General features: G+C 35.8%; 1 protein-coding gene across 1 annotated transcript in view; it reads left to right on the top strand.

Moving 5' to 3' along the window:
- Positions 1 to 9,768, top strand: part of PELI1 (pellino E3 ubiquitin protein ligase 1) — a 100,728-nt gene extending 90,960 nt beyond the window's left edge. The window contains exons 4-7 of the mRNA XM_039343019.1: positions 853 to 954; positions 5,551 to 5,748; positions 5,866 to 6,054; positions 7,545 to 9,768. Of these exons, the coding sequence (XP_039198953.1) occupies positions 853 to 954; positions 5,551 to 5,748; positions 5,866 to 6,054; positions 7,545 to 8,111 (1,056 nt within the window). The 3' untranslated portion in view covers positions 8,112 to 9,768. The remainder of the gene's footprint in view (positions 1 to 852; positions 955 to 5,550; positions 5,749 to 5,865; positions 6,055 to 7,544) is intronic.
- Positions 9,769 to 16,835: the final 7,067 nt, after the last annotated feature.

Genomic DNA, 16,835 nt, shown 5'->3' with positions numbered 1-16,835 from the left:
CCTCTGTGATTTGCAAAACATGAGCCTTCCTTGGATGGTTTGCACACTACATTAAGTTTAAAAACAGGTACCTATCACATTAAGGTTTGGCGTGATGTATGGGCTTCTCAGGATACCATAGTCACAGTGATTCAAAATCAACAAAATGAAGGGTTATAATGCAGAAGTCTGAACTCAATTTGCTTTGGGCTGTCAGTATTGTGAACTTCAAAACTTGATTTGCCAGAAGTGGGTGGGAATAATGTAGTGAATAATGTCACAGCTAGTGGCCACGTAGCAGGAGTGAGAATGATGATAGTCATATTGCAGGACAACAATTTATGAGTGACTGGTTCACAGCATGAGAAATGGGGAGAGACCAACATACTTAGGGTGGTTGGCATTAGTAACAACCATAACATGCTTCGCAGAATTGCTCAGAAGAACAGCTGCCTTTATGATGGAAAAGTGGGGGAGTGAGTCATGCAAAGAATGACTGGTTTTGTTACATTACAAAGGAACAGCCATAAAAAGCTGAGGGTTAGCTCTGAGAGAAGATGCTCTTTAAAAGTTTCCTTCCAAGAAACTGCCACAACTCCATGATTGTGCATCTTATTAAATATCACACACACACACACACACACAAATAGGATTTTTATAGTAATTATAGGATTTTATTTTATTTTATTGACTGAAATAACATGTTCAGGTGTATTTTAACTAGGGGAAGTAGATCAGATGGGAGTAAATTTACCATGCCAAATCATGAATTATTTCACCTAGTAGGACTGTACTCTGGTGTACTGTTTTACTAATCTATATATTTTGTGGATTTATATTGCTGAAATAGCCCCTCTTTTCCCTTTTTACTAGGCAATAAGCAACAAGGACCAGCACAGCATATCTTACACCTTGTCTCGAGTGCAAACAGTGGTGGTTGAGTATACCCATGACAGCAACACTGATATGTTTCAGGTACTTTATGTAAAGTATTCATGTACTGGGAATTGCATAAATTGATGAATAATATGGATAAAACTGCATAAATGTATATTGGAAACATAACATTGTAGTTATGCTAATAGGAAATAAAGAGTTTTTACTCCTTTGTTCAGGCCACTGATAAAATTTCCACAACTCTATTCCCCTGAACTAGAGTAAAAAGATCTGGGGATTTAAGATTAGGAATGGCTGGTAGAAACAGGAAGGAAGTGCTTCCTGATCATTTTTATTACAAACATCCATCTAGTAAACATTTTTGAGAACTCTGTTTTGACCTTCTTTATCTATGCTCTGTCTACATTTTCTGTTAACATACTCAATTCGGAGTAAACTTTAGCCCTACAACAAGTAGCAACTTGCTATCTAAATATATATTGGGCATCTATTTTTAAAAAATTGCTAGATTTTAAATGATAGACTCCAACATTGTTTTTTTTAATGAAAGTTTTTTATTTTTTCCATATAAACATTATATAAAAAAAGTATACAGTACAATTTTAAGATAAAATAAACATTATTACGACCTGCGCACTCCCCCCAGGCCGCGTCCACCCTCTCTTAAAACAGTCCCTACTTCCCTCCTCTTTCTCACCTCCCATCCTACTCTCTTCCCCTCCCCTTTTCCTCTCACTACCCTACTTCCTCTCTACACTTGCCCACCTCTCATCCCTCTCAAACCCATGAACGCAGCATAAGGGGAGTGCCCAGGCCGCACCCCTATAAGCAACCATTATCTATATTACACTTACCCAGACTCCAACATTGTTCTAGTTGGATAAAACATATCTCCAATCAAAATTTGATTAATATTTTTCACATAATACACTCCTCATGCATATTATTTCTTTTGGATTCTTTATTACATACTTTCTGGGAATTCTCTTTCTAGTGCTTCTTCCCCCCCCCTCCCCTGTACTTTCCCAGATGTTGCAATTTACATTTCAACAAATAATTCATGTTATAAACACATTTTCTTGTGCTCAGTGTTTAGTTTTGAAGTATACCATTGCTTAATAAAATATACCATGTAAAGTATAAACTGGTAAATATTTTTCTGAAATCGATTGCTTCAGCCTTCAACATATTCATCTATTGTCATGGTTAAAAAAACCCTTGCATATAGAATAGTAGCAAAAAGAGGCATTTATTTAGCTTTACTTGACTTAGCATAGTCATTTTTTATGTGTAAGGAACTTGAGCGATGTAAGCAAGTCATGTAACATAACCCAAAGCAATATATTTACTAAAAACAAATATCCATTTGAATCTTTTTGATTGTATTGCTGAGGCTATGCAAGTAAGAGCTGAATTTTATAGCAGAGAACTTACCCAAAACTTCTAATAGTTAAATAGTTTGAATATTTCCAAATTCTTCTTGGTGATCGTGACAGTGAAAGGCAATAGTGTACAAAGAGTATAGCTAATTCAAGTCCTTGTGAATTATAAACAATGTCCCCTTGTTCCTTTCAAGTTATTAATTAAACTAGACTATTTAAACAACTTATCGACAACAACACTAATAATGGAATAAAGACATAAGTTGTCTTTGTAACTCACAAGAACTAAATTAGTTACACTGAAATAAGTTCTGCTTTGCTTCATTCCTGTGATCTCTCTTTGAAGGCAAATGATTTGGTTTTGGATTGAAAAGTGATAGTTCCCTTATCATGTGGAGTTTTTCTGAGTTTAGCCAAGAAAAATAAACTATTCTTAGGCTGTTGTTTTTAGTCAGAAAGGTTGTGTTTACCTTGCATTATATAGTGTACATATGTCCTCTGTGTATACTATCTAAAGAATAGTGATGCAATGAGGTACCGGTAATTTTAAATTCCAAATATATTGCATTTGATAAGGTGGTATGTTAGGCCAGAGGTATCCAACATTCAAAGGCCACGTGTGGCTCACAACTCTCCTGATTAAAGCCAGATTAAAATGCATTTGGGCAATATTTAACAAAATAAAGCAAAACATACTTAATATTACATTTTAAAATTAAATAATAATAAATTTAGTCCCCAACTACCATAAAACCTTTTTTTTATATAAAGTGAGCTTAGAGTTCTGCATAGGTTTTGTTGCCTCAGCTTAGCTGGAGCCCTGACGATTACTTGCTGCTGCCACAGCACAGATGACCCAAAACTCAATGTGATACAAGTTCCCTTTCAGTCTCGCTGCAGCAGTGCTGCTGAAGTTATTAAATTAGGCAGTGAGCTTGTGTTTTTTCACCAAGACAGCAGGCAGGAAGCCCTGCAGTGGTAACTGACCTGCTCTGGACCCACCTCTCCAAAACAGGTTGAATTCTGTGGGGTCCTTGAGGCTCTGTGAATTTGTTTTCCTGCAGACATTTCCCTTCTACTTGCAAAAATTTTTTTAAAAAAAAATCCTTCTAAAACTGGTAAAGTGTGCTTCTGAGTGTAATTCAAGGTGCTGGTAGTTACCTTTATGGCTTAGGACCAGGCTACCTACCAGACAATCTCTCTCAGGTTGTTTCCATCATCGCACCTGGTCCAGCAAGAGGGGCAGCAGTGTCAGCTGACGTGGCCCAGGAGAAGGGATTTTTCTGCTGTGAAATAGGATCACCATTCCACCTGAGGTTAGGTTAGCCCTGACCAGCCTGTCCTTTCATAAGACCCTCCAAAACAGGTTGAAATTTATTTTAATCCAGCCTCCAAAAAAAGGTTTAATTAATATCTATTGATATGACCATGATTGTCATCTACTTTATAAAAAAAATATTATAAAAAATAATAAAGTTATTTATTATTTATTTATTTATTTATAAATACATGCAGGGAGGAAAGAATGAGGGAAATGAAATAGAGGGGGCAATCTAAATGCTTTTTATGTAATGCCTTGCTTTCTTTTTTTAATTTTTTCTTACGATACCAAATTCAAGGAAAGAAAGAAATTGAAATGTTTACAAAATATTGATTGCAGCTAGCAGTGACTAGTGAGTTTATATTATAATCTTGAAAGATGTATGTGTGGAGCCAGTTGGTGTAGTGGTTAAGGTGTCAGACTAGAAACCAGAAGACAGTGAAGTTAGTCCTGCCTTGGGCACAAAGCCAGCTGGGTGAATTTGGGGCAATCAGTTCTCTAACCAGTGGAAGGGAAAAAAACCTGCCAAGTCATTTCTGAAAAGTACTGCCAAGAAAAATGGGGAGAACACTTGCCAGGAGTCCAAAATTACTTGAAGACACACCTTCCAAGTGTCTATATTACATGCTATTTCTAGTTTCTATACTTTAAGAAATGTATAAATACCTTCACAGGCCACTCTTGTATGTATTTACTTAATTAAATATGTAATTTACTCACATTCTTATATTGTGGTGCACAATTTGTGCTTGGTTTGAGAAAAGCTGCAAAAAAGCATTATTTTCCATGCACAGCATATCAGAAATTAGAGGGGATAAGTAGGAGTATAAGGTGTGGAGATGGTTTTTGTGATTATTTGGCAATAGGAAGCTGGGAGGAACCTCAGAGTTGGGTGGTGGAGATACACACACGTTGAAAAAACAGTCAAACTTGTATTGTTTTTTTTTTTACATATTAACTATATTTAGTTCCTATCTGATGTTTATATGTTGATATATTAATAAAAAGAAATATATAAATGTGGTTTTCTAGATCAGCATATGGTCTGCAGCTGTGGTGGGATTCAAATATGTGAACAACTGGTTCTCTGTATGGATGCCGCTTCCGGAAGTCCATTCTGGGCCTGGGCAACAAAAAATTAGCTACCGGTTCTGCTGAAGTGGTGCAAACCAGCTGAATCCCACCACTGGTCTGCAGGAACCTTATGTAATGGCCCACATTTATATTTGAGCTTGATGTCACTATGTTAGAGTACAACCCACACACTCTTTACCCATGATGATCTATGCTCTGCAGGCTGGAAATTTTACTTCAACACATCTGGAGGGCACCATGTTCATTTATTTTGTTCCGTCGTATATTGAAAATTGAGATTTGCAACTGAAATTATTTAGTCTTGGATCACATTAACATATTTTAAAAACTAACAGAGTGCTTAAAGTTTTCAGCCAAACAGAGCAGAGGCCTCTTTAAACTCTATTTAGAGCCCTTTTAGAAATGTAGATGCAGTGCTTTTTTTGTAAAAATAAAAGGTGCCAGAACTCACATGTCATACAACCTGCCTTGCCTACCCTACAAGGTTACATCCCAAAAAGGTGCCGGAACTCCGTTCTGGGCGTTCTATGACCAAAAAAAAGCCCTGTGTAGATGTATATAAAATCTATAAACAAATCCAAAAATGATGAGATATTTTATGAAAACAATCACCTCACCCAGTTGTGCTGCAAAAGAAAAGTTCTATCAATTTTACTTTTTACTCAGAGGAAGGTAAGAAGGCTCCAGTGAATATTGCATGAAAAAATAAATTTTTGCATTCTTTTAACTGATTCTTAATGCTAAAATAACAGATGGGTAGTTTTCAGAATATTGGATGTTTGCGATATGTGTGTATATGAAAGATTAAATTCTGGCTTGATACAAATACTTTAATTACTTTAATAACCAAATCTAAATTCATTTTATTTTTGCTAGATTGGGAGATCAACAGAAAGTCCTATAGATTTTGTAGTGACAGATACTGTTCCTGGAAGCCAGAGCAATTCAGAGACTCAGTCTGTTCAAAGCACCATCTCAAGGTTTGCCTGTAGGATAATATGTGAACGAAACCCACCTTTCACAGCAAGAATATATGCTGCCGGCTTTGACTCCTCCAAAAATATTTTTCTAGGGGTAAGGAGCTTCTCTCCCTCTACTGCTCAAGGCAAATGTAACTTTTCAGTTTGCTTTCCAAACTTCAAATAGTAGTAACTTCAAAGCAGTTTTTAGACATTTGTTATCTCCCTCTAGGAAAAAGCTGCCAAGTGGAAAACACCTGATGGACAAATGGATGGATTAACCACAAACGGAGTCCTTGTTATGCATCCACGGAATGGCTTCACCGAAGACTCAAAGCCAGGGGTGTGGAGGGAGATATCTGTATGTGGGAATGTGTTCAGTCTTCGCGAGACAAGATCTGCTCAGCAGAGGGGCAAAATGGTAAGTCTAAGAAAGACTGAGGTTCTCAAGCAGGCCTTGATGACTTCCTGGGAGATTGTGAGCAAATTGGGGAAGCAGGAGACTTTTTCAACTTGACCATACAAAGATGGATCATTTTAAGTACTTTGCTCCAGATGTGATGAGAATCCTCCTCCTTTATTAGTTCAGCACAAGAGTTATAAGCTACACTGAAGTGGTTAGCTAAGTTGGGAAGGGTTACTTTGCCTTTTCCCTGTTGGCTCAGTGAGATTTGCACATACGGGAGGTGCATTGTGTTCTCGCTGGTGGTGTGGAGAAATGCTTCCTTTGGGTTGTGCAGGTGCTGGCACTGTGCAGGAGGCTTTCCCAAATGCACCTGTCTCCTTTACCTTTGGAGGTAAAAGGGATGGGTGGATCCAGCATAATGGTGATGAAGAGAAGTGCTCTCTCCAGGGAAAAGAATGAGCAATGAAGACAGTGGATTCTGGAAATGGAGGTAGTTCAGAATGCTTACTTGCAGAGAACCTCCAAAAGCCCTTATCTTTTGTGATCTACTCCCATCAATGATCCCAGGAGCAGAGAGTTACAAGAAGGGTGTTGCTGTCTTGCATGGGGTGTCAGGATCCCAGACAAAGTTGGGGTAAGGGTGGGGGTTGGTATGAAATGCACTGGGAGATGAGAATTGCATCTTTGGCTCTTTGTGGCTTCTTTTCCCCTTCTCATTTCTTCCTTGTGTACTGGAAGACTGCCTGAGTTAAGAAGCATAATTTAGAATGTTATCTCATTCTTTTAGCATGCCTTTGTTTTACCACAGCCTCCAGTTTTAGGCAATACCATCTTCCCAAGCTGGATTATTGGTGATGGGAGTTTCTATTCCTCCATGTGATGCTCCCTATGGCAGACTGGCTTTGCACACATTGAACCAGAGCCTTATATTGGTTGGTACTATTCTGCTTAGACAGGCCATGTGGTCTCATTTTAACAATGATGTGGAGCCCTGGGAGAATAATGGCTTGCATGTGAAAAGCTGGATTGCTGACAGATTTCCCATTTTGTCTGTTCAAGCCAGCAACAGGACTGAGTTCTCGCAAGGCTCCACTTTTCATGCCTAAGAAGGAACGGTTTATTGGTTAATGTTGTACACTGCTGTAATCACACTGTAGAATTCTGACAAATAAGGAATGGGATATGGAACCCATTGAGAACTAAACTGATAGCTGGAGCATTCACTACTATGAAATGCAGCTTATTAATTTCATTCATGGAGGGTCACTCGTGCAATTATTCCCTTACTCTCTTTAGGTTTAGACCTCTGCAGGGAAGTTTCTAGCTATTTCACTGGTTTCAGTGCTGTTACCTGGTTTCTCCACTATTAGACATGATAGTTAGACATCCGCTATTCATTTCTTATGTAAAAGGCATATAAGAACAAAATCAACTGGATTTTTGAAATAAGATTGATTTGATTTAAATCTCTGCATATTTCATGGATTCTATATTAAATCTTCCAGGTTGAAAATGAAAGCAACCAACTTCAGGATGGTTCACTGATAGATCTCTGTGGAGCCACACTTTTGTGGCGTACAGCAGAAGGACTTTCACGCACTCCAACAGTGAAGCACCTGGAAGCTCTCAGGCAGGAAATCAATGCAGCCCGGCCTCAGTGCCCTGTGGGCTTTAACACATTAGCCTTTCCCAGCATGAAGAGGAAAGATGTTGTTGATGAAAAACAACCCTGGGTTTATCTGAACTGTGGCCATGTGCATGGATACCATAACTGGGGAAATAAAGAAGAGAGAGATGGCAAGGATCGGGAATGTCCAATGTGCCGCTCTGTTGGTCCATATGTGCCTCTCTGGCTTGGATGTGAGGCTGGATTTTATGTGGATGCAGGGCCTCCAACTCATGCATTCAGCCCATGTGGACATGTGTGTTCAGAAAAGACAACGGCCTACTGGTCTCAAATCCCTCTTCCTCATGGTACCCACACTTTTCATGCAGCATGTCCATTCTGTGCACATCAGCTTTCTGGTGAACAAGGCTACATAAGACTTATTTTCCAAGGACCTCTTGATTAATGCACACGTGTTATTCAAGGACTGCATATAAATGCATAAATTAAGGAATTCTGATTTCAAGTGAACTGTTGTCTTAAAATCAACTATATTTCTTCTCTGGGCTTTGACAGTTTACTTTGAGATGAAGAATACTTTTATTAATATTAACATCATTATTTCAGTGGTTAAGTTCCTCTGTAGATAATGAAAGAAGTTGCTATGTAGAAAAGACTGGTGATGGGTAAGTAGGATAAATGGGAGGTAGTTCCAGCTCATCTTTTTTTTTTTTTGAAATGGAATTGATAAAATTATTTGCCTTCATTGTAATGTTTTGAATAACATGCCTTTAATATCTAAACAATCTCTCTTTTTTTGTAAGTACATATCTGAGGGTAAAAGTGATCAGTTCAGAAGGACATATGTTTACAGCTTGGATGCAAACATGTAAAATAGAGCAATCTGTATATTAACTCCTTTTTATATTTATCTTTACTATGAGTAATTATCCTAGATGATTTGGATAGAGTAGCAGGGTAGTGTTGTTACATCCATTGATGGGATGTGTAGCTTAGTTCTTGATGAGAAAAGTTAGAAGGGGAAATGGTAAAGGAGCTTTATTTTGTAAAAGTCTAGAACACTATTGAGCTGATGGCTAAGCAGGAAGTTATAAAAATCAATCAAAGCATATTGCTTTTATATGCTTTTTAAAAAAATCCTTAAATATACATCAGATAATACAGATAAACACTTTGGTGTTTCTTTTTCTCTGTCTGATGGAAATGTAACACCTGGTCATATAACATTTACCTGATACTTGGAATATGCAATTTACCCTCGGTGAAGTTATTTTTTCCCCTCTGTGTTAAATATTCTGTGTTTGTTTTGCTTTTAGTTTTTGTTTTGCCTTTTTTCAACTCAGAAGGGTTTATGTTTATTTAAATAATAAAAAAAAATAACCAAGGCACCTGAGGTTGGTTTTTTTCTGCAATATTAGGAAAAGGGATGTATGCAGTCAGCTTCTGTACATTATATTGGTAGCTGACCAGTGTAATATGTTTTGAAGATATATTGCAAACTTCCTAAAGTCCTGGGATTAGGATGTAAATAAAATATAAATTGATATAAATAAAGGTAGGTACAGATTTAGAAGCAAGTTGTATTCTGTTCAGTGGGTCTGACTCCAGGTGAGGAAGTAAATTTTATAAAAGAAGCCGCATTCAATTTATGACATAATCCATCACAGGTTATAATGCAGGCAAGTTCAACCTGTGGGCCGCATGCAGCCTCATAAGATTGTAAACATTTGACATATGATTTTTAGCAATATTAGTATATGTTAACTAAATGATATATTTTATACATGGTCCGAGACAATTTTCTTCACTCAGTGTGGCCCAGGAATGCCAAAAAGTTGGACAGCCATATTATAATATACACATTTTAAGCCAATGCAGCACTAGTAAGGTACCAGGAGCTGCTAAAACTCCATCACGTTTTTGTTTGTCTCCTTGTTTGAATAATCTCAGTATTCACATGATTAAAGAAACGTAAATCATTAGTGTTCTACATAAATGACTGATAGCAGTGAAACCCTATCAGAACAAATATAAGAGGTTTCTTGAATTTTTCTTTTCACAAGACTGGCTATTATGCCAGCAGAATAAAAATTATAAGCTTATTTGCTTAATGTTTGTTCCTTTTAAATAATTGCAAAGCAACATCAACACCAAACTTATGAAGTACTTTGAGAGACATGGATATTCCCTGCTGAAGAATAAACCACATTGCTTCAATAAAAGGAAGCAAAAATCCTTTTTGGTACCTGAATTCCAAACCGTATAATAAAGTTAAAGACAAAGTTGAACATAACAGAACATAATGGAAAATATCCCAGATGAGGAATGGGGCTTCTTAGTTCCCCTTTAACTACTTTAGCCCTCACTCAAACCTAGTAATCGCTTTAAACTCTTGAACTGATCTTCAGTTTTCTTTGAGCAATTCTGCCAATGCAATCAAAACCAGTAAAGTGCTTGTTTTTCCGTAGCCCACATTCTAGTTTTTAGCACAAGCTTTTTGTTTCAGTCCTAATAATAATTTTGAAAAAGCAAGGGTTTGAGTCATAATGCATGACTAGCTTTTAAGGTGTGGTTAGAAACTTCTGTCAAGTAGCTTTGCAAGCAGATTAGCAAAAATCCACCTGCGTTTAAATAAAAAAAAGAAAAAAATAAATTTCTGAGTTACTTAAAATGGTTTTTCATGAGAACACTTCAGAATATACATCAAAAGTTCAGTTATTTTAGCCCACATTTATTTTTTTAAGTGAATAATAAAAATAAAATTGGAAGCTTCTGGCCATGAGTACTGAGTAATCAATGGAAACCAAGATGAATATTTCTGGAGATTTTTCTTCCCCCTGTAAAAGATCAGCCATATTAAAATGTACTGCAAATAAAGGGGCAGAATCTCAACATATTGCACATCTATAGGAATAATTGACTAGAAAGGAGAAATTCTCTTCCATCATCACCACCCAACATTGGAAAAAGTAAAAAGGGCAATGTCATTGCTGGTATCCTGGAGATTTTTGAAATCCCCAGTATTAGATATATCTCCTATATGAATATGTTTAACAAGGAAATCAAGGAAAACATAGGAAGCAATAAGGAGAATGCAGTAAGGAGCATAAGAATATGAAAGGCTGGCCCAAATCAGGACAAGAAAGGAAGCCAAACCTGCAATCAAATATATCTCTTCCTATTTTGTACATCACTCAAATAATTTAAACCAACATTTTTTAAAAAAAAAATTACAACAAAAATAGTGAATTAATTAAAGGTGAATGACAACATGACAACAAGTGCAAGAAAAAGACACTGCAGAACAGTAGAATTTTGTCTCCGTGTGTAATCTTCAGTGAGAAAACCACAGGGCAAATACCTTGCTTGAATTGAATTTCAGGAAAAAAAATCTAAAGAATGAAGGTTCCCAACTACTATTTTGCAGTCGCTGGAGGCCCATCTGATTGCACCACTAAAATTCAATACCGTGGTTTTCCAATAAAAATCACTACTATTTCCAGTGCTGGATTTTTCTTAGTACTTTAATGAAAAAAATATGTTTACAATTATTTTTCTTCCACTTGCGCTTAATTATTTGGATTTTTTTTTCACCTGAGTCTTTCTATTTAACATCAAGGCTCTGCTTATTGGTGACTTCGACTAGGGCAGAAAAAAATTAAAAAGTGGCCCAACACTACAGAAAATTGTCCCTCTCTGTTCTAAGTCCTTGGAATAAAATCACATCATCATCATCATCATCATCATCATCTACTTGGCTTGAATAATATTTACCAAAAAAATTCTTAACTTTTATCTGAAATTGCTGTGTTCAACAACAGCAAAAATAAATTAGTCTACATTCTGGCTTTTGAATTACAAAAGAGTTTTATTATTTATTTATTTGGTGTTGGTTGGGTACATGTCTGAGCATTTCTAGTCTTGACTTGCAAGACAAATCAGTCAAGAGTTTAATGTATGTAGAATATATTCCTTACTTATAACTGATAATTAAGGGAAAGGCAAAATTCCATGTATTTTAAAATACAGTATTAGACTGCCATCTGCTGACATATATGAACATTGCTAGAGACCATGTATTTTGTCTTTCAGTTGAGTATTATGTTTTAAATGAAATATGGAGCTTTGATATATATATTCTTTATTAGAATATAAAAATGGCATGTGCAAGAGGTTGACATACATTATGAACCAGTTTTGGTTTTGATCTGATAATCTTGAGAGTTCTGTTGAAATCAAATGGTGTAATTTCACATAATTTTGACACAGGAAACACAAACTAGAGTGAAAAAGTTTCATTCATTTTGAATGAAATACCCTACCTGCATTGTTAAAAAGTTTGACATGATATCATCTAGGTTATTTTGGGTGTGACTGAAAGTATAAAATCCTTATGTTGGTGACAGTTACATGTTATGCTCTAGCAAATGGTTAAGACTGGAAGAACCAGTGATGACGTATGAGGAAAATGATGATTAAACATTCCAAAGGAATGAAATCCAGGGGGGAAATGTTATGCTACTAGATGACATAAATGTATGGAAGGGTAGGAACAAGATGAGACAGTGTAGTAAAAGTAATCAGGCATTTTTGAAGACCCCAAAATTAAGAGAATGATGACTGTTGATGTAGAGATTTAGTGATCTTTGGAAAGCTAGGCATAGGGAGCAATGGTGACATAAACAAAAGCTTACTTTAAGCCTGGCAATATTGAAAGTGTAAGGAATAAGCTTAGATTGACTCCTCCCTAATTCACTATAGCATAAGGTAAAAGGAGAGGACAATTCAGTCAGGCTTTCAAGTTTCTGTTTACTATCCTCTATATCACTAGTGTGATTCCAGTCAGATTTATAGCGTCTGTTTCATTTTCTTTCTTTCTTTTTTTGTTTATAACATTTTATTGGATTATAAAATAAAATACAAAAACAAATAGTAGGGTGCAGTGGGGAAGGAAAAGGGAAAGAGAAGTGAGGGGGAGAAAGGAAAAAGAAAAGAAAGAGCATTGACTTCCGACTTCCTCTGTTGCAGTAGAATAAAGCATTATCATCGAACCTCCACTTTTTACTACCCATTTCTATAACAACATATCAATCTAATAAGTAAACCACAAGATCAAAGTTTCATTTTTCTCCACCTCAAGCACAAAATCCAGAAGCAGTTTCCATGTGGAAACAAAAGTACTTATGTTCTTTTCTTTAATCAAAACAGTCAATTTAGCCATCTCTGCCAACTCCATCAACTTTTTCATCCATAGTAGGAATTGAAATGTCCTTCCATTTTTGTGCATACAATAGTCTTGCTGCTGTTGACATATATAAGATCAAAGTTCCAATTTTTTTTCTAAGTCTTCTTCCATTAAGCCCAGAAGGAAAATTTCTGGTTTCATCTTTATCTTTACTTTAAGAATTTTCTCTATTAAGATATGTATCCTACTCCAATATTTCTTTGCTTTATCGCATGTCCACCATAAATGAAAAAAGGTCCTTTCTTTACATTTACATTTCCAACATTCATTTGAAATACCTTTATACATTCTAGACAACTTATTTGGTGTTAAATACCAGCGATACATCATCTTATAAAAATTGTTTTAAGTTATAATTCACTGTAAATTTTAAGCTTTTTATCCATATATTCTTCCATTGTTCCAGCATCACATTATATCCAAAATTCCTTGCCCAAGTGAATCATAACAATGTTTTTACATGTTCACTTTCCAAATTCAATATCAATAACATTTTGTAAACCTTAGCAACAGATTTAGGGAGTCTTTTTTCTTGATCTGGACTATCATAGCAGGTATCAAACAAGGAGAGTTATACCAAATGAGATGTAGGACAAAAGGTGCTTAGCGGAATGATGAAGTGAAATAGGATGTTGATAAGAAAAAAAGGCATGCCGCAGAATCCTATGACAATGATAATCAAATAAAGCTACATTGTGCAAAACGTATGAAGAGAAAAAGATTATTGCAAAGAATATGATCAAGAAGAGCAAGGAGTTATTAAGATAAAGAAAATACAGAGTTATTTTGGTGGAAATAAAGCATTGTTCTGAAAGTCAGTACAGAAAAATAAATGAGCCTCTTGCAGACTGAAAGGAATTAAAAACAAAAGTGACGTCATTTTCAATGATATTTATGTAATAATAAGATGAAGAAAGGAAAAAAGGACCAAAGAAAGGAATTGAAATTAATCAAAATGAATGTTAGAAATTCAGTGTCCAAGAAAAAAAAAAGGATGATAAAGGAAGTAGTAAATACTATGAAAATGTTTTTTAAAAATATTAAGGAAATTATAGGTAGTGTAACTGCAGAAATGCTAAAATAAGAAGAGATATGACACATGAGCAATATTTGTTAAGTGCAGTGTATAGATTAGATTTTGTGCTATTAACTTTCATTGAGAAAAGCTTGAAGGGAAGAAAGAATGTTTATTTTAGATTTGTTGATTTAGAAGAAGCACATGATCAAGCAAAAGAGCTTGAATTATGAAATGTTTTACACAGATATGGAGTTGAAATGTGGTTGCTAAATCTGGTAAGAGTAGTATATGATTAAACTAAAGTGTCATGGTTCCGACAGAGGAAACTCTTCCAAAGAACTTCGAGGCATTGTTTACCTTAAAGAATCTTTTATTTGAAAAACAAAGTATCAGCACTACATAGTTAAAGCCAAAAAGTGAATTCCCCTCCCCTGTGCACAAAGTAGCAAAGCACAATTCCCTCTTCCAATTAACAGTCATAAATCATATTCCCCAATTAGCTTGATGCATGGGCTTTCTCCCTAGCTCTCCAGCGTGCCAAATCTTTATCAACTCTGGGTGCAATAACCTTGGATTCCCGTGGCTGAGTTATTATTGTTATGACTAACTAGACTCTCATCCACATCCCCCGCATCAACTAATTCTAAAAGTGAAAGAGAAAAGATGGCTACATTTCCATCTGTTGTCAAAGCAAGAACATCTGATGTTAGCAGCGTTGACATAAAGCATTCATGAGAATAAATGGAATATTTAGAAAATGGTTTAACAATGAGGCAGAAATAAAAATAAAAATGCATGGTGTTCTCTAGGTTGCTTAAGATATTTATGGATAAATGAGCAGGGAACATTTGTGATGATGATAGAAGTGTATTGCTTGGGAGCATGAATGAATGTGTACACTTGTATGCAGATGATGCCATGTTGGCTAAGAACACATGATTTTCAGGGAACATTTGAAAGACTAGAAGATGTAATTGAAAATTAGGGAAATGAAAGTATTGACTACCAAGATAACTGTATTAAACAGGGAAAAGTGAATGAATAATTACAATGTAGACATTTCACAGTCAAAGGCCTTTCCGGAAGGCCACTGCAGCTGAGAACCGAGACATAGATTGAATCCATACCTTGCAGAACTGAGCTATGGATTGAATCCATAGCTCAATTCTTGGCTACAGTGGCCTTCTGGAAAGGTCTCTGACTGCGAAATGCAGGCCTGGGGACACCACAGAAGAAGTGGGAGGGCAAGGAGAGGTAAGGTAAGTGGGTGTGGAGCTGCCCCAGGTGCCCCACCCCCATTCTAGTTTGATTTTTAGGTGTATGCCTCACCCCCAAACCAAGGCTTATTTTGGGGGCAGAGCTTATATTAGATCCACCCCCAAAAATCAAGCTAGGGCTTATTTTCGGGGTAGATTTTACTTTCGGGAAAACACAGAGAAACTTAAGCATATGTTGACTGCTACAGGAATGGTTACTTAAGAATTGCGGATATAAAATGAGAAGATATAAGGTTAAAAATGTAGGTGTGCTGAATAACATGAACTGGATACAAAAGTAAATGAACTGGATACAAAAGTAGGAAAGATGAAGTGCTTGATGATATAATGAGAGATGAATGGGTTGAGGAGAAGAGAAAGTAAGTCATGGCTGGATGGAATTGATGATATCCTTAAAAAAGAGAAAGGTAAGTGGTTGTGTTAAAGAACAAAGGAAATGTACAAAACCCATATAACTCCAAAGACTCACTAAGAGGAAAGTGATTTGTACTTGCTTTCCCAGCATGAGTGAAAGAATAAAGAGGCCAGGGAATTCAATCAAGGACTGTGGTAAGAGAGGTCTGGATAGAACACAAAGCCATCAACATGGCTAAAGCAGAAGCAAAGTGATTTAAACTGGCTCCATTTTCATCTAGTTTATACAGAAATTCAAGCAGCTTAAGGCTGCAATGCAGAGAAATTTATAGAGGATGATCTTGCGGTAAACTAATTTTAGCTGTGTTTCCTTTTCCTTATTTCATGCCTTTAATACCTTTGGCTCATTATTTCTTACTTGTTTTCTGTACTCTGCACTAAAAGGAAATAATATGTATGATGAGTACATATGTATGTAAGTATTGCAAAAGAAACAGCATTGAGATGTAGACATTACCTCTCCTCTTAATGGAGCAGGATTCAGTTACCTCACTTACATAAAGGGGAAAAATAAGACAATTTAAAAACTAGAACAAAAAATCCCATGTAGATAAAATACTCTGAAATACACATAGGAAATACCATATTATACACATCAGTTCAGTTGAAATCAGTGGGTTATACTTTCTCATAAGTGTATTTAACAATATAGTTTAATTCTATAAATCTGCTATTTGAAACAAATAATTTAAATGAAAGTTTTTGAGAATGTATTAATCCACTAACAGTTATGTAAGGTGTAATTAATCCTGTTGGTGTATTTTTGCTTGCTTCCTTTGAGAACATCCACCTTAATGTTGACTTTTATGCTTTTTATTTTCCAAAACCAATAAAATCAAAATATCTGTCAAATCATTACTTTGGCATTTCTTGTGGCAATGAGGATCATGCATAATCCCATTGTTAACATAGACAAAGACAAATCTAAACCTCTCATTTCAGAACTTCTAATAGATTACACCTGCTACAATACTTTTTAATGCCCTTACCACTATCACACACAAACCAAATTAGGCCATATGAAAATTGCTAGGGAACATGTTTTGTTCTGTATATCGAAGAGTATAGTTAACTGTTGTTTTAATAATAATTTTTTTCAACGACAATATGAAATTATGTAAGTCACGGACTTCAGACCAGAGTATTAAGAAGAGAACCGTTAATTTTTTCTTCTTTTAGAAAAATAGTAAGAATTCTTATTAATAGTTGAAATTC

Source organism: Crotalus tigris, unplaced genomic scaffold (assembly GCF_016545835.1).
Source record: "Crotalus tigris isolate CLP2741 ecotype Arizona unplaced genomic scaffold, ASM1654583v1 scf7180000017831.1706817, whole genome shotgun sequence".
Taxonomy (NCBI): Eukaryota; Metazoa; Chordata; class Lepidosauria; order Squamata; family Viperidae; genus Crotalus; species Crotalus tigris.
The sequence above is the reverse complement of the archived record's forward strand: the minus strand, read 5'-3'. Positions and strand labels throughout refer to the sequence as shown.